The following is a 19,792-nucleotide window of genomic DNA, read 5'->3' as shown; positions in this document are numbered from 1 at the left end:
GCCGGGAGGCGTACACCCGGCTTCATACTGTGCATTACCGAAAGTCCCGGGTACTTCTGAACAGCAGACACAGGTACACACGTCACCGCTGGTGATGCAGCATTGAATAACATGTTAGCACGCCCCTGTGGGTGTGCTCCCATGTTAAGAGGGTGGAACGAGAGCAGGAACTAAAGCCCTTGCAACTAATCCCTGCGTTCATTAGCATATCATAAAGGATCTTTAGAAATACTTTTTCTAGAGATCCCTTTATCTATGCTAGTGCATACATGAAAAGTTAGGCAGGGATTCGCAATATACACTCAGAACTGCTCGTGAGTCTGGGTGCATATTGCACCTAACGAGTTCCTTTTAAACAGCTTTTAACAGGTCCGGGTTTTTGTGAACAGCTAAAGAGATGGGTGCGACGGCTGTTCATCATATCGCCACCTTAGGGTTTGGTCCAGCGGGTAAATTGAAGGCCTCTGGAATCACTCTGGGATCTGTGTATGGAGGTAGCAGACCTCCAGTGCTGAAGTGCACATTTAGTGCTGGCTTTTTGTTTTTTCTTCATTGAATTGGTCGGTGGCTGACCTCCACCTTGCTATGCACCCCAATTTGGGATGTATTCCATCTGTCTAGATTTTGGCGGTTGGTGACTGTTCACATTCAGTCATCAGGCCCTGTCCACAGGCTAATTACTTCATGCAGCATTTGCTTGGACCTGTCCCGCCCACAGCCATGACTCATGGGTACGGGATTGAAATAGACCAGGTGAGTGCTGCTAAGAGCTACTATTCAAATGTGAGGCCGTTTGGCACCTTTTATAAAAATATTTTAGTGTAGGACTGCCCCAAATGAGATTTGCCGTGACGTGGCGGGGTGGCTCAAGAAATTGCAATTTTTTGCCAAAAATCTCAAAATTTTTATAATAAGTACAGTTTGGAATTTTTAGTGCTGAAGTGCACATTTAGTGCTGGCTTTTTGTTTTTTCTTCTGTGTATGGAGGTAGCAGACCTCCAGTGCTGTGCTCTTGCTGTAAAGAGTGGAACCCTGAAGCTTAGTGGGTGGAATCCTCAGTTATATGGATGGTGTTTATGCTCTTTTATTTTCTTTGTGCCAGAAAGGCTTTTTCTTGTTTTGTTTTACTTTGTTAGGCTGGTTTATGAAGTCCACTAAACCAGGTGAAAATGTAAACGAGAAGCGTTCTTGTGACTACCACGAATGGCTGCGTGAGTTGATCGACCACAATAGATACAGCAGGGAGAACATTTATGGAATGGACTCATGACCCAACATGAAAAATAGGAGAAACGACGGTGGATTTGAGAAATTTTAACCCCTTCAGCCCCGGGGCACTTTCCGTTTTTGCGTTTTTGTTTTTTGCTCCCCTTCTTCCGAGAGCCGTAACTTTTTTATTTTTCCGTCAATCTTGCCATATGAGGGCTTGTTTTTTGCAGGACAAGTTGTACTTTTAAATGAAACCATAAGTTTTACCATATGGTGTACTGGAAAGCAGCAAAAAAATTCCAAGTGTGGAAAAATTGCAAAAAAGTGTGGTGGCACAATAGGTTTTGGGATGTTTTATTCACGGTGTTCACTATATGGTAAAACTGATGTGTGGGTATGATACCTGAGGTCGGTGCGAGTTTGTAGACACCAAACATGTATAGGTTTACTTGTATCTAAGGGGTTAAAAAAATTCACAAGTTTGTCCAATAAAAGTGGCGCACGTTTTGCGCCATTTTCCGAAACACGTAGCGTTCTTATTTTTTGGGATCTATGGCTCAGTGACAGCTTATTTTTTGCGTCTCGAGCTGATGTTTCTAATGGTAGCATTTTTGCGCAGATGCTACGTTTTGATCGCCTGTTATTACATTTTGCGTAAAACTTGCGGCGACCAAAAAACGTAATTTTGGCGTTTGGAATTTTTTTGCCACTACGCCGTTTACCAATCAGATTAATTGATTTTATATTTTGATAGATCGGGCATTTCTGAACGCGGCGATACCAAATATGTGTATATTTATTTATTTTTTAACCCTTTAATTTTCAATGGGGGGAAAGGGGGGTGATTTGAACTTTTAGGTTTTTTGTTTTTTTTTTTAATTTTTTAAAACTTTTTTTTTACTTTTTTTATTTTATTTTACTAGTCCCCCTAGGGGGCTATAGCGATCAGCAATCCGATTGCTGATCGCTATCTGCTGATTACAGCTATACAGCAGAAATAGTCACTTTCTTTCTTCCTCTGCTCCGTGCCGAGGAAGAATGAAAGTGAAACTTCGTAGCACCAGGCGTCATCACATGACCCTGTGCTACGATGGCAACCACCGAACGTCACGTGATCACTCACGTGACATCCGGAGGGGGCGGCGGTAAGTAAAAAAGATGGCCGCGCGCATATAGATCTCGCTGCCAGACTTTGGCAGCGAGATCTAAGGGGTTAATGTTCCGGGTGGAATGCGATTCCACTCGGAACATGTAGGCACACATGTCAGCTGTTGAAAACAGCTGATATGTGTGCCGATCCACGCCGCCTGCCCGCGGCAGGGGGCGGGGCTTACCGGGACACGATCCATGACGGATATATCCGTCCATGCCATGTAGTATAAAGAAAGAAACAGCAGTCTGCCCCCTGCAGAGTTAGGGTAAAAATGAACCGTTTGAGTATAAGTACTGGTAAGAAGGTACAATTAAGTTCAAAAGTATACAAGTCATACAAACCGGTACAAAAGAGTATCCCTGCAGGGGGCAGACTGCTGTTTCTTTCTTTATACTACATGGCATTTGAACTGATCTCACCCATACAAGTATTCAGTCATTGATTTTGACGTAATTTTTTGATCCATGCCATGTATTGTGATGTATTTTCTATCTTATGCAACTTTGCTGCTTATGTGAATTGGTGATATTTCCCTGACTACTGCACATTTTGTACTATCTCCGGATATTGTCAGTCCTGTATGTTTTTCTGTTCAGTGTTCTGTATGTATAAATTGCTGCATGTCCTATGCTCTTACTATATGTAATTTTTAAACCTCCATTAATAAAATTGATAGTTTTAAAATTTCTCAAATCCAACGTCGTTTCTCCTATTTGTCATATGCTTATATGGTGGATATTTGCATTCTATATGGATTCATCCTCTAATATTATATGATGGGATTGATGAAATTATTAATTCTTTCATGACCCAACATGTTTGCAGTTCACCACATACAAGTCTATAGTAGATACAGAAACAGCCGAGTGCGATCCTATGGGTCGGACCACCACAAATCTAACATAATAGAGTAAACCCCAGTTTTATTGTCACACTTTGTTGGTTGCCTTACAAAAAAGTTCTTCAAGTTATTTTTGATTGTGTCTAACTTCTGAGAAGCATCCAGTGACTGCATCCTGCTACTGCTCAGCTTCTGCCGGGCCGACTCCAGCCACGACGATAATTCAGAGGAGTCCTTGTTATAACTGAGAAAAAAGAATGAGCAGAACAAAATCAGAGTGTATAAACAAGTACATAAAATTACCGTGTCCTTCAAGTCCCCCCCCGAGCCATTATGTGCTCCAATATAATGGTCTAGTGGAAATCTATAAGAGGCTGCGGAGGTTGGATGACTCTCGCTCGGAACGTAGCCATCTCTTTGGCAGAAGGCTCTTAGTACTCAATTGTTTGCATCACCGCCATTCATGAATCCAATGCTCCATTCATTGAAACACAGAGAAATGTGATGTGCTTTTTATGACTTAAAACAAAACTCAACCCAATCTTTAAGGATCCCAAATGGCCAACTCTCTGAAAAGTGGCCATTAAAATTCCTCCGTAGAATAGAACAATTGGTTCATATTAGTACAACAATATTTTTAGGATGTTTTATGTATCCTGCAAATAGTTATTGGGGTTTTTTTTAGCAGAAGAAAAAATATAGATAAATATTTGATGTTCTAGAATTGTAGAAACGTTTCCAATAAATTAGTATTTTTCTTGGGGAATAAACACTGATGTTTTTTTCTTTTGAAGAATTTAAAACCAAAAATTGACATAAGGTATAAGACACAATATAGGTTCTCCGTGGTTCCAACCTGGTTAGATGGCTAATCAGAGACTCCAGTCTGTGTAGCTCATGGGTGACTTTCTTGGATAGCTGTGACCACTGCTGTTCCATCTTGGTAATCTGTCCCTTTAGTCCTGGGCAAGCCACCGCGCTTTGTAACTTTTTACCAGCCACAATTGTCTGGCTCAGTCTACATTCATTCTTATCAATATGCTCCTGGATTTTCTGTAACGGTAACATAAAGAATCGTTAATAGAGTTAAGCAAAAAAGATTTCCAGAATGCTGGTCCATCACCCATGTCGATGCTACGTGGTTGCCAGACTAGAGCCCTGCAAACCTCTCACAACCTAAGGCTCTATTCCTAATTAGTAGATTGGCATCATTGTGGCAGGAGGCATGTATGACGTAACGCAAGGCTTACCAATCAGAAGAGGTGCTGTGAATGTTGACAGGTAGAAGGACGGTCGCAGGCATATGGCCTGGCAACCATGGACAACACGCGTAGCTTCTGGTCCTAGTCCTGTGAAACTCTTTCCTCAACTCTTGCCGCTAACATTTTTTATGGAATTTTTTGTTCATATAAGGTCTTCAAAACTATGTATTAAGAGGGTGGTCTTATCTGCAATTGGGCCACTCTTGCAATCAATTAAATGCAGCCAAGCTTGCCAATTCTGGTGGGATTGGCAGACTATTTGATATTTGCGGTGGCCTTCTCTGCTTTGACTGTTCATGTCGGGAGAGAAGAATTGGCCATTTTGAATTCAGACTTCCAATCCTTTTGTTCTTTGTCTAGAGAGGCGGTGGCCAGTCTCCCATAAGAGAGAGTATAGCAATCATGTATATCGGGGAGAAGAGAAAAAGTTGTCAACCAAAGTTGTATGGATGCCTTAGTGGCTTGCAAATGAATGGGCAACTATGTAGTCCATGGTTACACTGTATCAATCAATGCAGGAGCTTCACTTTGCCGCAGCTCTTTATTCTGGCTATTAGGCCAGAGTCACACTTGCGAGTGACTTGCAAATGACTCACACAAGAATCGAGTCACATCACCGGGCATGGCATGCCACTCTCCTGACAGAAGAGTGTGGCTGCATAGAAATAAATGCAGCTGCACGCTCCTGTTCGTAAAGCAGAAGGCCATGTCGCGTGATATGACTTGATTCTCACGCGAGTCACACGCAAGTGTGACTCTGGTCTTAGAGTGATCCTGAATTGAAGACCCACTTATTGGATGTTACGTGCCCTAGGAAAATAAATGAAAGGTGGGGCCCTGTAGGGAATAATTAAAGGTGAGGTCCTGAATGGAGGACCCACTTGTTGGATGTCTACATGCCCTAAGGCCATGTGCCCACGGGAGATTAAACCTGCGGATTTATCTGCGGAAAATCTGTGGATTTTTTGGATTTTCCAGATAAATCCGCAGGTTTTAGCATGCACAGACACTCCCCATGTTAACCTATGGGACATGGGGAGTGCTGTGTCCATGCTGCGGAGACGTGCGGCTGCAGAATATGCTGCAGATGTCCTGCAGCCGCACGTAATTGCGTGTCAATTCTTTCTGCGGAATTACCTGCGGAAATCCTGGCCCTCCACTATGGAGATAGAGGCCGGGACATCCACAGGTAATCCACATGAACGTCCGCAGGTTTACCGCAGATATATCACTGTACTACCGCAGCTAAAAATAGCTGCGGATTCCGGCGAGCAGCTGCGGGAAACCTGCGGACGTACCTGCGGATATATCTGCAGGTGCGAGCTCCCGTGGGCACATAGCCTAATAGGTATAAATTAAAGTTGGGGTCCTGAATAGAGGATCCACTTATTGGTTGTCTTCGTGGCCTAGTAGGGAAAAATTAAAAGGTGGAGTCCTGAATGAAGGACAAACTTGTTGGATGTCTACATGGCCCAGTAGGGAAAAATTAAAGGTGGTGTCCTAAATGGAGGATATACTTATTGGATGTCTACATGCTCTAATAGGGAAAAATGAAAGTTGGGGCCCTGAACGGAGGACCCACTTGTTCATTGTCTACATGGCCTAGTAGGGTAAAATTAAAGGTGGGGTCCTAAATGAAGGGCTCACTTATTGGAAATCAATGCCCTTGTCAGGAAAAATGAAAGCTGTTGTCCCATCTAGACCAATACTTCTCAAACATGGTGCCAAAATGTGAGTTATCTCGATAGCTCTCAACATATAGGACACCACTCTCTTTAAAGGAGGCCTCAATTTATCTTGTCAGACTTTGATGTAATGCTTGAAGTGACATTACTTAACTACAATGACAACCCAGTAGTTGTTGGTAAATCTTACAAGATATCCGCCATGATTAGAACTGATTGCCCGCTGGGAGACATTATCGTTTTTGCCCTCTTTAGATCTTCTATGGTATCCACCATCTGTCGGGTGGCTGGACGTTACCTGGTACTGTTTTAGCCGTTCCGTGACCCGTTCGACAGACTCTTCCACCAAGTTGCTTGTCGGGATCATGGTTTCCAGAGCTTCATATTTCTTACTGAGACGATCGTATTTTGAGTCAAAGTCTTTCCAGTTCTGTTGGAGAGAAGGACAGAGCAGATGTAGAAGTCATTAGGCTCAGGGCGCAGCTCCCGGTCACAAGTCTTTACGACCTGAGCATGATATAGAGATGAGAACAGAGAACACGTTGGTTCTAGATTAGCACATGGATTACAAGGCGAGGAATATTACCTCCAGTATAACCATCATATTAATATACTGGTCGGCTAAGTGTCGTCTCAGGGTCTCCGCGTCTTGTGTTACCGTCTCTATACGGTCCTTGTCAAGTTGAAGATTTGTTTTCTGTGATGAGAAGGCTTGTAGGGATAAAACCTGACTTTCCAGGTGATTGAAGAAATTCTGGTTTAGGGAAAAAAGAATTATTAGTCCATTGAGAAATGTGGCAACCGGAGGAGCAGCCACGGTGCGAGTGCCACAGCTGACATGCTTCCAACACAACCCCAGAGAAAATACGTTATGGGGCTGACACCTAACAGGACTGATATAAAGTATTACAGCAGTGAGCATTAGTATTTTCAGTTTTAAGATCCTATCCCAATATGTAGTAGGTGTAATAATAATAATATTATCAAATACTCCCAATTAGAAATGTAGTATAATTCTGTTGATTGACTGTCTCTTAAGCGGGCTTTACACGCTACAACATCGCTAATGCAAAGTCGTTGGGGTCACGGAATTGGTGACGCACATCCGGCCACATTAGCGATGCCGTTGCGTGTAACACCTATGAGCGATTTTGCATCCTCGCAAAAACGTGCAAAATCGCTCATCGGTGACATGGGGGTCCATTCTCAAATATAGTTACTGCAGCAGTAACGAAGTTGTTCCTCGTTCCTGCGGCAGCACACATCGCTCCGTGTGACACCGCAGGAACGAGGAACCTCTCCTTACCTGCCTCCCGGCCGCTATGCGGAAGGAAGGAGGTGGGCGGGATGTTACGTCCCGCTCATCTCCGCCCCTCCGCTTCTATTGGGCGGCGGTTCAGTGACGCTGCTGTGACGTCGCTGTGACGCTAAACGAACCGCCCCCTTAGAAAGGAGGTGGTTCGCCAGTCACAGCGACGTCGCCGGGCAGGTATGTGTGACAGGTCTGGGCGATGTTGTGCGACACGGGCAGCGATTTGCCCGTGTCGCACAACCGATGGGGACGGGAACGCACACTAGCGATATCGGTACCGATATCGCAGCGTGTAAAGCGGCCTTTACCTCATGTGCAGGGCATTGCAGCAGTTAAGGTATCCATGGTTATGACCAAAAACAACTAACTTTGACTATGAGTGGCCGTAATCATGGATACCTGAGCTACTGCAATGCCCTGCAAATGAGGTAAGCGACATAGCTAACCTTGAAAAATATACTACTCGTCTAATTGGAGGTATTTGCTAATATTATTATTATTACACGTGCTACATATTGGGATAGGATTTTGGAGTTGGGAGTAACACTTTACTGGTTGCACATACTCATTACCTTTCCAATCACAGAGCAGACTGCAGGAGCCCCTTTTTGGTGCTTGGTCTCAGCAGTGCTTATACCTTTGTCCCCTATCCTGTGCATGGGACAACAGTTAGGGATGGATCCAAATTTTCCGTTAACTGCTACCTGCACTGTATGGTGGCTCAGTGGTTAGCACTGTGCCGTGGCTCAGTGGTTAGCACTGTGCCGTGGCTCAGTGGTTAGCACTGTGTCGAGGCTCAGTGGTTAGCACTGTGCCGTGGCTCAGTGGTTAGCACTGTACCGTGGCTCAGTGGTTAGTGTCGCGGGCGTAGGAGGGGACGCCGCGCTGTACCACTGCTCGGGTCCGGCTGCCGCTGCTGCTGCGGCCACTGCTGCTCGGTGGCTCGAGCGATGGGCCGGATCCCGGGGACTCGAGCGGCGCTCCTCGCCCGTGAGTGAAAAGGGGATTGGTTTTGGGGATTTATTGACGGTGACTGTCTCTTTCCCTGCACCTTGTGTAATGTTGGTAGCGATGGGTTCCCACCGGTAACCCGCTCCCCGACTTGGATATGGGCCGGAGGAGCCCCTCTTTGCCCGCAGGCGCTGGCCCTGAGAAACTGGTGCCTTGGCGGTGGCGGTGTCTCTCTCCTACGGTTGGACTGTTGCCTTCAATCGGGACTTAGTTGTTGGGAGACCCGGAGGTCCCCTTCACTGACGGATTTGGCAAATTCACGGCGACTCCTAGCCTTGCCGGGATCCGAAAGGCCCCTGCCAATGGTGTTGGCTTCTCCTTGTATACCGGTCCGGTACCGCCGGGCCACCACCCGTCCACGGTCCTTTCGGCAACCTCCGATCAGCCTCTCCTGCAGACGGTCACCGCTGTCTGCTAACCTTGCTGTCTCAGTCCGGGGCACACACCCGGACCAACTTCAGGCTTTCCAAACTGTCACTTTCTCCTTCACTTCAACTCCTCTCACTTGCTCCTCTACCACTTCACTCTCTCTTCAACCCTACTGCCAATCCCAACTGCCTGGTTTTCCCGCCTCCAGGACTGTGAACTCCTCGGTGAGCGGAGCCAACCACCTGGCCCACCCCCTGGTGTGGACATCAGCCCCTGGAGGAAGGCAAAAAGGGTTTCTGGTTTAGCTTTGGTGTACCTATCCGGGGTGTAGGGTGTGGTGGTGTCATTACCTGTGACCCCTGGCTTGCCCAGGGCGTCACATTCCCCCTTAGCAAAATGCAGACCGTCCGCAGGCTGCCCGTCCAACACCGGTTTTATTTTTCTGAAAAAAAGATAAAAACATAATACAAATAAAATAACATCTTCCCACAACGGGAGGCACTTTTCTTAAACGTTACGGTAACGGTTTTTAACGGTTGCGGCTGCCGCTCTCTCCCACCCAAGTAACCTGGCCCTGATGCTACCCCTAAGAAACAGGCAGCACCCCTTGACCCCAGTCCTGAACCAAGTCACCCGAGCGGGATCTATCCTTCCCCTCCAGGAGGGTAGCCACCGGTTCCGGTGGTGGCTGGGCCCCAGCCTGCTCCACTGTGGGCCCTCCCTCCAACTTGCCTCTCCGGAGGTGGTAACGGTAAGCTGCAACAAAACATTTTTACATCCCACTAACGTTTGTGGTTGCCCTGCAAGTTCTCGGGCCTGTTCATAGAAGTTTCTATGCATAACAACTGTGGATGGTCCCCACGGGGACAACAATGCCGGCAACGGCCGGTTTCAAATCACGGTTGCAGACAATCAGATGAGACTTCGGTGATCATTTTCATCTTTCTCATAACTTTCAGAACTTTAAAACACACAGGTGGTCCCAACGGGGACGGTGCAACGGTGCTCCGCTGCCCTTACTCTGAGTCCTCGACATCACCTGAGGGATGGGGCGCGGCGCTCACACGGGCCTCCTGGCTGCCCCTTAACTTGGCATCCAGCGCAAACCACCCCCTCTCCCCGCAGTGCCGGGTGTATTGTACAAGGTCCCCTGGCATCGAGTTGCGGCCTGGGTGCTCTTCTGGCAGGTGAGCATTAACATCCCGCCGGGCTATAAACACTTCGGCCTCCAAGCCCGGTTCATAGATGAATCCATAGCCCCAGCGGACATCAAATCGCCTCACCTGCCCCTCATACAGCGGGCCCCGGACACGGAAGGTCGCTTGTCTCAGGCTCTCCTTCTCCCGTATCGTACGGGCCACCATCTCCGCCTTCCTTCTTTCTCTCTCCTCGATTTCCAGGCCCAACGGTACCGGCTCCCTGTCCCAGTACGGCGCTGCTGCGAGCTCCGGCGCACGGGTCGGGCCCCGCGGGACCTGTTGGACACTGCCCCTGCTGGTGATCTGGGCGGCAGGTCCCGCGGTGTCTTGGCCTTGGGCGCCGCCTTGCAGCGGCAACCCGGCACAACCTCAGCCGAGGTGTGGGGGGATGGGCACAGGGGCTTTCCTCTGCTGGGCCTTCGGCACGGAGCGGGCTATCGGCTCCAGCTCGGGGACTTTCTCGGGGGACTCCTCCGGTTCGGGTTTCGGGGCTTTCCACGGCAGCACCTCCGGTCGGCTACGGGCTCCGGCTACAGGTCGGTCCGCCTGGGCGGACATGCTGGGTATCGCTACCGGTTGCGGTGGCAGCGGGCCTAGTGGCGGGGTCACGGCTTCCGGGACGGGTGGCGAGGGAGGTAGCAGGGCGAGAGGGTTTAGACCGGGTCCCGCAGCCGCGATGACCGGCCCTTCAAGGGCATCGGGGCGTGGGTCACTCACCCTCCCTTCCGCAGCTTCCTCCTCGCGTCTCCGCACGGTCGCTATGACATCCGCCATGTCGGTCTCCCACTCCTCCATGAGGAGCTTCATTTTGACCTGCAGCCTCTGGTAGAGCTGCGCGGTCCGGATTTCCACCCACGCCGCGGTTCCAGGCGCGGGGGCTACGGTGCTTCGGGATGGCATCCACATGCTGCTGGCGGCTTCTCCCAGGAACAAGATGGCTGCAGAGTCCTGGCGTCCCCGCTTTTATAGCCGCGGCTACATGCGACCAGTCGCCATTTCGTCGCCCCTTAGCCTCTTTCCGGCCCCTCCTCTATCGGGGCGGGGTTTTGGCCTTCGCGCCTCCGCTACTCGAGAAGGCGCTCGAGCGGGAACTCTTCGCGCCAAAGATGGCGGCTTCTGAAATTTTCTGGCCGGACACCTCCGGCGGTAACAAGGCGCACCTCTACCCAACGGCAGAGCGGTAAGATCCTGTTCGTGACGCCAAGTTGTCGCGGGCGGAGGAGGGGACGCCGCGCTCTCCCACTGCTCGGGTCCGGCTGCCGCTGCTGCTGCGGCCGCTGCTGCTCGGTGGCTCGAGCGATGGGCCGGATCCCGGGGACTCGAGCGGCGCTCCTCGCCCGTGAGTGAAAAGGGGATTGGTTTTGGGGATTTATTGTCCGTGACGTCACCCACGGTTGTGGTAATTGTGTGGACACCACCGCTGCTCTGTATGGGGATCCCGGGAGCGGTGACAGAGAGCAGCTTTGTTGTTATTTCTCCCCTCCATGGGTAGGGGGTTGGTTGTCCCGGGGCCCGGTGATGGGGTAGGGGTGAGGGATGGCAGGCCAGGTGCGGGGCCTGGTGAGGTGCAGGGTCGCGGGGCAGCGCTGTGCCGCACGGCACGGTGGTACTCACTCAGCCTGAGACGTTGACACAGTTCTCGGTAAAACACACGGCTGGAAAGACGGTTCCCACGGACGGCTGCTGTTGCTTTTCCCCGGTAGTTGACGGTGACTGTCTCTTTCCCTGCACCTTGTGTAATGTTGGTAGCGATGGGTTCCCACCGGTAACCCGCTCCCCGACTTGGATATGGGCCGGAGGAGCCCCTCTTTGCCCGCAGGCGCTGGCCCTGAGAAACTGGTGCCTTGGCGGTGGCGGTGTCTCTCTCCTACGGTTGGACTGTTGCCTTCAATCGGGACTTAGTTGTTGGGAGACCCGGAGGTCCCCTTCACTGACGGATTTGGCAAATTCACGGCGGCTCCTAGCCTTGCCGGGATCCGAAAGGCCCCTGCCAATGGTGCTGGCTTCTCCTTGTATACCAGGCCGGTACCGCCGGGCCACCACCCGTCCACAGTCCTTTCGGCAACCTCCGATCAGCCTCTCCTGCAGACGGTCACCGCCGTCTGCTAACCTTGCTGTCTCAGTCCGGGGCACACACCCGGACCAACTTCAGGCTTTCCAAACTGTCACTTTCTCCTTCACTTCAACTCCTCTCACTTGCTCCTCTACCACTTCACTCTCTCTTCAACCCTAATCTCCCTTCAACTACCTGGTTTTCCCGCCTCCAGGACTGTGAACTCCTCGGTGGGCGGAGCCAACCGCCTGGCCCACCCCCTGGTGTGGACATCAGCCCCTGGAGGAAGGCAACAAGGGTTTCTGGTTTAGCTTTGGTGTACCTATCCGGGGTGTAGGGTGTGGTGGTGTCATGACCTGTGACCCCTGGCTTGCCCAGGGCGTCACATAAGCACTGTACCGTGGCTCAGTGGTTAGCACTATGCATTTGCTCAGGGGTTAGTACTGTACGGTGGTGTGAAGCCCCTCAAGTGTAGTGTCGGTGCATTACCTTCAGGGACTCCACTCGGCTGGATCCTGTCACAGGTAGGAAATCTTCTATTTGTCGTGACGCCACTCTCAGTATTGCGGTCAGTGGGGACCGCCACTGCAGGTTGAGGGCGCCTGGGGCTGATGGTGAGTGCAGTTAGTTGGAATAGCCTCCTGAGAGTGAGGCAAGCCCCAGGGCCCTGTGTAGGTGCGTAGTACCACAAGGCGCAGAATAACTCCACACACGCAGGATGTCTTTCAGGGGTTTTACTCACTTCAGGTGGCAGGGTGAGTAACCCGGGCGTAGCTGGGATGAACCAGGCGGGAACCAGGTATCCTTCAGGCTGACTTCTGATGGTGACTACCAACTCGCCTTCCTTAGCCCTTGGTGGTTTGGGGTAACCCCGACTTTTAGTCCCTATGGGGGTCACCCAGGGAAGTTGCTGAAGCCTCTCTCCCCTTCGTTTGCCGTTTGCTTGTTGCCTGGGCCAGATCACTCCAGCTGCTTGCCTCCTGTGAACTATGGGCCCTAACTGTGGCTACGTGGCTGCGGCTTTTAGGTGTTGTGGTGTGGGCTTTGAGGGCCCCACACCGGCAGGTTTAGCAAGGAAAGGTGGATCTATCCCCGCTCCGGGATCTGCCGCCCGTTTGGGCCTGGTACTCCCTAGCAGTCTCCTTACTTCCCACTCTGTGCTCTCTCTCTAGCTGGAGATGGGTTTCGGGTAGCACTCCTAGGTGACCGTTCTCCCCCGTTGGTAGCCACTGCGCGGGCGCCGTCAGACTGCAACAGCCCCAGGGGTAGGGGTCAGCTCCTCTCGGAGCTCCCTGGACTCTGCACTGAACCGGCTCACTGCTCCTCCTCTCCTGTTCTTGCCTACGCCACCTAGCAACCAGGCTCTCTTACCACACCCCTTGAGAGGAGATGGAGGCTTTTGGCCCCCTCCACTATTCCAGTGGAGGTGAAGGCTTTTCCCCCTCCTGGGATCCCCAGGGGTCCTCCCAAAGGTACATGTGTGAGACCTGATCACTATGCGCCTGTGTAGTCACACCTCGGTCAGCCTTCTGGATTACCTGTATTGTACTGTCCCCAGCATGGGTGCAGTACTCAGTGGTGCCTGACCAGGTCAGGGGCGCCACATTCCCCCTTAGTTATCACCAGCACGTCCTCGGGCTGCAAGACAACATTTTAAAATGCATAAAACATTAAAACATGTAAAACATTTAAAACCACCAGGTACCATACATCACCACCCTCCACCCACAAGTCCGTTAACCCATCCAAAACCCTCTCACGTTGGCCGCGCCTTCAGCCACTTCTGGCAGGATGTAGAGGCGGCTTTCATGGTCTGGTGGTCTTCAGGGCATACCTGGCCTGGTGAAGCCGCGCCTTCAGCCACTTCTGGCAGGATCCAGAGGCGGCCTTCACAGTTGGTGCTGACCAGGTACCCTCTTTGTGGTGGAGAGCCAGGCCCCATAAACAGGCATGCTCTCTGGTTGCAGGTAAGCCAAGGCCCTATATACGGACGTGCTCCCTGGTTGCAGACGAGCCAAGCCCCTAAACAGGCTGACTCTGGTGGTGGTGGTGCCCTCTGGTGCAACTATTTACACTGCGAGAGTTTGTGGCTATAGCCAGTTCATAGCCTTAAGGTTCATTTCTCACATTAGTTTATGTGGGCACATACTTAAACTTTAAAACGTTGCAAAAACTTCAAAACTGGTAACTTGCTGTATTTCTTATGTTATTTACATGGATTCCTCCTCACCAGGGCTTGGGCCTGTAGGGCTGCGGCACCTGCTGCTTTCTCGCTCTCTGTCGTCATCAGTGGTAGTCTCATCAGTAGGTTCCTTGTCTTTTCTTTCTCTGTCTTCATCTGTTTCTTTTTCTTTAGGACATGGTGTTACATCTAGCGCATACCAGCCTCTTTCTCCTTGATTCATGGTAAACTGCACTGTGTCTCCCATCCTTAGGTTTCTTCCAGGATGTCCTCTGGGCAAATGAGCTCTAACGTCTCTTCTATTGACGAAGATACCTTCCTTTATACCAGGTGCAACGATGAATCCGTATCCTGACTTCAGGCTAAAGTCTTCCACAATTCCTCTACAAAGGGGTCCTCTGACCTGGGCTTTGGCTCTTCTCAGGAACCGTTTCTCCTGTAGGTCTCTGGCCGTTATTTCATCTCTCTGCTCTGGAGATTGCGGTGCAGGGAAAGACTGGGTTCTACTGCGGCGCCGTGTCCTACGGGCTGGGTTCTGCTGGGTGGCTGCTTCACTGCTGGCAGGCTCCCAGGTGAGGTTGCTGGACAAGTCTTCCTCTTCATCCCAGCGAGAATATGGCAACATCTCTGGCTCTGGGTATGGATCCACTGCTGGTGGCTCCTGAGTCAGCTCCTCAGCTTCCTGGCCTCCCCTCCCCCTTAGTTCTTCTGAGCACTCCTTTGGTGGCAGTGCTGGGGATGGACTTTCATCAGCAGGCCCAGGCGGGGGACTCTTTGGCGTGGTTGCTGCAGGGGTTGCCGGAATCCTCTTGGGGGTATGCGGGGGTAGCATGTACCGGTCCACCATCTCCTGTGGGAACTTGGCCTCCAGGTCAGCCTTCAGCTGCCAGTATGCGGGGTCCTCACCTACCAGGGACTTCCTAGCAGGGACCTCCTTGGACTGGGGAGCGGTGGCTGCTCTGGCCTTGCAGGCCGGGGGAAATGGTGATGCAATCTTATCTTGGCGGGCCGCGCCCGATATGGCGGCGGCCTGGTCTTGGCGGGCCGCGCCTGGCATGGCGGCGGCCTGGATGGGCACTTCTGGCGCAGCTTGGATCGGCGTCGCAGCTGCGATGGGGTCTTTGCAGGCTGGGCTGGGCGTCGCTGCAGCGATCTGGGCTTGGCGGGCCGCACCTGACGGGGCTGCGGCCTGGTTCAGCACCTCACTTGCGGCGCGGACGAGCGTTGCGGCTGCGGTAGGGTCTCGGCGGGCCGGGCCTAGCATGGCGGCGGCCTGGGTCAGCGTCACACCTGCGGCGCGGATGAGTGTCGCGGTGGCAGCCGGTTCTCTGCGGGCCGGACTGGGCGTCGCTGCAGGGACCGGGTCTTGGTGGGCCGAGCAGGGCATCGCTGCGGCGGCCTGAGCTTGGCGGGCTGCACCTGGCGTGGCTGCGGCCTGCTTCAGCGTCGCCGCGCCGGACGCCTCCTCAGGGACCGCGGACGTGGCAGCAGGGGTCGGGGCACTCGCGCTGGCAGGGGCATCACTGGACTCACCCATCGGTGGCAGCATCGGGGTCTGAGTCGTCGCCGTCCGGTCTGGCACTCGGCGCGCGGCTCTCTCTTCATAGGCCTGAACCGCCGCGGTCATTCCCAGGAACTCCGCACGTCCCTCTCTGATCAGCCTTCCGACCCTGGCCTCCAGTTGTTCGCAGAACTCGGCAAGCTCCCGACACCACCAGGCAGCGGAGCCTGGCTCTGGGTCTCTGCATTCAGACGCCATTTTCTCTAACAACAAGCTGCTGGCTTCTTTTCCGTTCCGCCGTCTCTGGACGCTTCCGCTCTCTTCACAAGCGAGGTCAGAACTCTGCAGGGGATCTCTGGGTAGCCACACCTCTTCGTGGGCGGTAACTTCTCCCAGCGCGGGCTGCTGTTGTTTTTCAGCGCGCTTTTCATGGTGGCAATATGGCGGCGCTTCCAATTTTCCAAGCGGACCGCCCAGGCACATGGTCACCTGTCTGAACAGGTCTAGTCCTTATCCTGTTCGTGACGCCAGATGTGAAGCCCCTCAGGTGTAGTGTCGGTGCATTACCTTCAGGGACTCCACTCGGCTGGATCCTGTCACAGGTAGGAAATCTTCTATTTGTCGTGACGCCACTCTCAGTATTGCGGTCAGTGGGGACCGCCACTGCAGGTTGAGGGCGCCTGGGGCTGATGGTGAGTGCAGTTAGTTGGAATAGCCTCCTGAGAGTGAGGCAAGCCCCAGGGCCCTGTGTAGGTGCGTAGTACCACAAGGCGCAGAATAACTCCACACACGCAGGATGTCTTTCAGGGGTTTTACTCACTTCAGGTGGCAGGGTGAGTAACCCGGGCGTAGCTGGGATGAACCAGGCGGGAACCAGGTATCCTTCAGGCTGACTTCTGATGGTGACTACCAACTCGCCTTCCTTAGCCCTTGGTGGTTTGGGGTAACCCCGACTTTTAGTCCCTATGGGGGTCACCCAGGGAAGTTGCTGAAGCCTCTCTCCCCTTCGTTTGCCGTTTGCTTGTTGCCTGGGCCAGATCACTCCAGCTGCTTGCCTCCTGTGAACTATGGGCCCTAACTGTGGCTACGTGGCTGCGGCTTTTAGGTGTTGTGGTGTGGGCTTTGAGGGCCCCACACCGGCAGGTTTAGCAAGGAAAGGTGGATCTATCCCCGCTCCGGGATCTGCCGCCCGTTTGGGCCTGGTACTCCCTAGCAGTCTCCTTACTTCCCACTCTGTGCTCTCTCTCTAGCTGGAGATGGGTTTCGGGTAGCACTCCTAGGTGACCGTTCTCCCCCGTTGGTAGCCACTGCGCGGGCGCCGTCAGACTGCAACAGCCCCAGGGGTAGGGGTCAGCTCCTCTCGGAGCTCCCTGGACTCTGCACTGAACCGGCTCACTGCTCCTCCTCTCCTGTTCTTGCCTACGCCACCTAGCAACCAGGCTCTCTTACCACACCCCTTGAGAGGAGATGGAGGCTTTTGGCCCCCTCCACTATTCCAGTGGAGGTGAAGGCTTTTCCCCCTCCTGGGATCCCCAGGGGTCCTCCCAAAGGTACATGTGTGAGACCTGATCACTATGCGCCTGTGTAGTCACACCTCGGTCAGCCTTCTGGATTACCTGTATTGTACTGTCCCCAGCATGGGTGCAGTACTCAGTGGTGCCTGACCAGGTCAGGGGCGCCACATTGGCTCAGTGGTAAGCTCTGTTAACATGCAGCGCTGGGGTCCTAGGTTCTGAATTCAAGGATGAGAACTGAAAGGAGCTTGTATGCGGGTTATTTGGTTTCCTCCCACACTGCAAAGACATACTGATAGGGAATTTAGATTGTGAGCCCCAATGGGGACAGAGATGATAATGTGTGTAAAACGCTGTGGAATTAATGGATCTATATAAACAAGTGATATAAATCAAGAAAATATACAGTATGCACTTGTCCTGCAAAAACACACATGTCTGAATTGATACAAAAACAAGATTTCTTAGATCTGCGATGAAAAATGGAAATTAAAAAAATAGATTTGGTCATAAAGAGCAAAGAAGAGAAAGTGGAGGCCGTCAGTGCTCATGAACACAATGAGCTCATAAACCAGCAGTCCGGTGTGATCTATGATCGCTTTCATTAGCCGAACAGCACTAAATATTCGGTGAGCAGAGGAGCAGACCTGTCCATGATACGCCGCCCTCATGTTGGGTAGACGGGTATAATGACTGATCTTTCTAAAGGGCTTTTCCTGGAATTCCCGGCACAGATGCAACATCTAAGAAATGTAATAGTCACGGACAAAAAGGACACAGAAGGCCAATCCCGCGACACACCGTGGATCTGGATTTCCTCTAGTGATGGGGCTGTTCTCAGGACTTCCTTACAGATGTCATCACTATTATACAATCAATTAAAGAAACAGTAAAAATAGAAACTAAGCTGCGGCTATGAATAAAGCCGCCCACACCGCTCAGTGAAAAGTACCGTAATCCAAGGAACAGGGACTTGAGAACTTTGAGAGATTAAGAGAGAGATCAGGAGCGGTGAATGAGGACAGTAAACGGGTAAAACTGTCAAAGATTATTAACTAATTAATCATCGGCCACTAGCGGAAGTGTCTGCTAAGGAGCCATTGTGGTCATTGTGCTGCTCAAGGGCCATGATTCAGAAAACCAAAATTCATTTAACTTTAGTTTGTGTCTCCATTTTTAGTAAAAAAAACAAACAAAAAAAACCCTAATTTAAAAGAGTTATCCCTTATCAAATGGGCAGGGAATAATTTACTATTTTGAGTTATCCCTTACCCAATGGGCAGGGAATAACTTACTATTTTGAGTTATCCCTTACCCAATGGGCAGGGAATAACTTACTATTTTGAGTTATCCCTTACCCAATGGGCAGGGAATAACTTACTATTTTGAGTTATCCCTTACCCAATGGGCAGGGAATAACTTACTATTTTGAGTTATCCCTTACCCAATGGGCAGGGAATAACTTACTATTTTGAGTTATCCCTTACCCAATGGGCAGGGAATAACTTACTATTTTGAGTTATCCCTTACCCAATGGGCAGGGAATAACTTACTATTTTGAGTTATCCCTTACCCAATGGGCAGGGAATAACATACTATTTTGATCCCTTATCCAATGGGCAGGGAACTACTTACTATTTTGGGAATAACTCAAAATAGTAAGTTATTCCCTGCCCATTGGATAAGGGATAACTCAGAATAGTAAGTAGTTCCCTGCCCATTGGATAAGGGATAACTCAAAATAGTAAGTTATTCCCTACCCATTGGATAAGGGATAACTTGTTAATTGCTGGGAATCCAAATGCTGCAATGCCCAGGGACCCTAAGGAGGGGGCTCCGGACCTCAGTATTGGGCTCTGTTCAGAGCACCGTCTTGAATGTAGTGGAGATGTGCAAGTTCAACCTCTGTGCCATTCAACGTCTATGGGAATGTCGGTGAAAGAGGACTACAGAGATACGCTATTTCTAGCAGTCCCATATTCAATTAATGGAGTGGGGGGGCAAAGCATGTGTACCTTCGCTCCAGTAAGGAACGGGCTGTGCAGAGCAAAGTTTCGGAATCTACCTATTTAAGGAGTCTCCGCTGTCAGACCCCGGCCAATCAGCAGTGGACAGCAAGTTATCCCTTATCCAATGGGTGGGGATAACTTACTATCTTGGGAATAACCTTGTACTATGAATTAACCCCTATACTGGCGGTGAGACCGGCAGTGTATCCAGTATGTCCGGCGGTGCTCTAACTCTCGTCTGAGAGATGACATGGGAAAGAAAGGTTGGGCATACTGGAGTCAACATGTCCAATCCTCGAAAGATGTAATTGGAAAGAAGGGCTGGGGGTACTAGAGTCAACATGCCCAATCCTCGAGAGATGTCATTGGAAAGAAGGGTTGGGCATACTGGAGTCAACATGCCCAATCCTTGAGAGATGTCATTGGAAAAAAGGGTTGGGCATACTGGAGTCAACATGCCCATTCTTTGAGAGATGTAATTGGAAGGAAGGG

General features: G+C 51.0%; 1 protein-coding gene across 2 annotated transcripts in view; it reads right to left on the bottom strand.

The window, feature by feature from the left end:
- SYNE2 (spectrin repeat containing nuclear envelope protein 2) overlaps positions 1-19,792 on the bottom strand; it is a 518,190-nt gene that overhangs the window by 100,832 nt on the left and 397,566 nt on the right. For both annotated transcript variants that reach the window (XM_075330437.1, XM_075330436.1), the window contains exons 76-79: positions 6,737-6,904; positions 6,449-6,580; positions 4,060-4,256; positions 3,315-3,447 (exon numbers count right to left, since the gene is read on the bottom strand). In XM_075330437.1, coding sequence (XP_075186552.1) covers positions 3,315-3,447; positions 4,060-4,256; positions 6,449-6,580; positions 6,737-6,904 — 630 coding nt within the window. The remainder of the gene's footprint in view (positions 1-3,314; positions 3,448-4,059; positions 4,257-6,448; positions 6,581-6,736; positions 6,905-19,792) is intronic.

This window comes from Anomaloglossus baeobatrachus, chromosome 12 (genome assembly GCF_048569485.1).
Source record: "Anomaloglossus baeobatrachus isolate aAnoBae1 chromosome 12, aAnoBae1.hap1, whole genome shotgun sequence".
NCBI classification, from domain to species: Eukaryota; Metazoa; Chordata; class Amphibia; order Anura; family Aromobatidae; genus Anomaloglossus; species Anomaloglossus baeobatrachus.
This window is presented reverse-complemented; position numbering and strand designations above follow the sequence as displayed.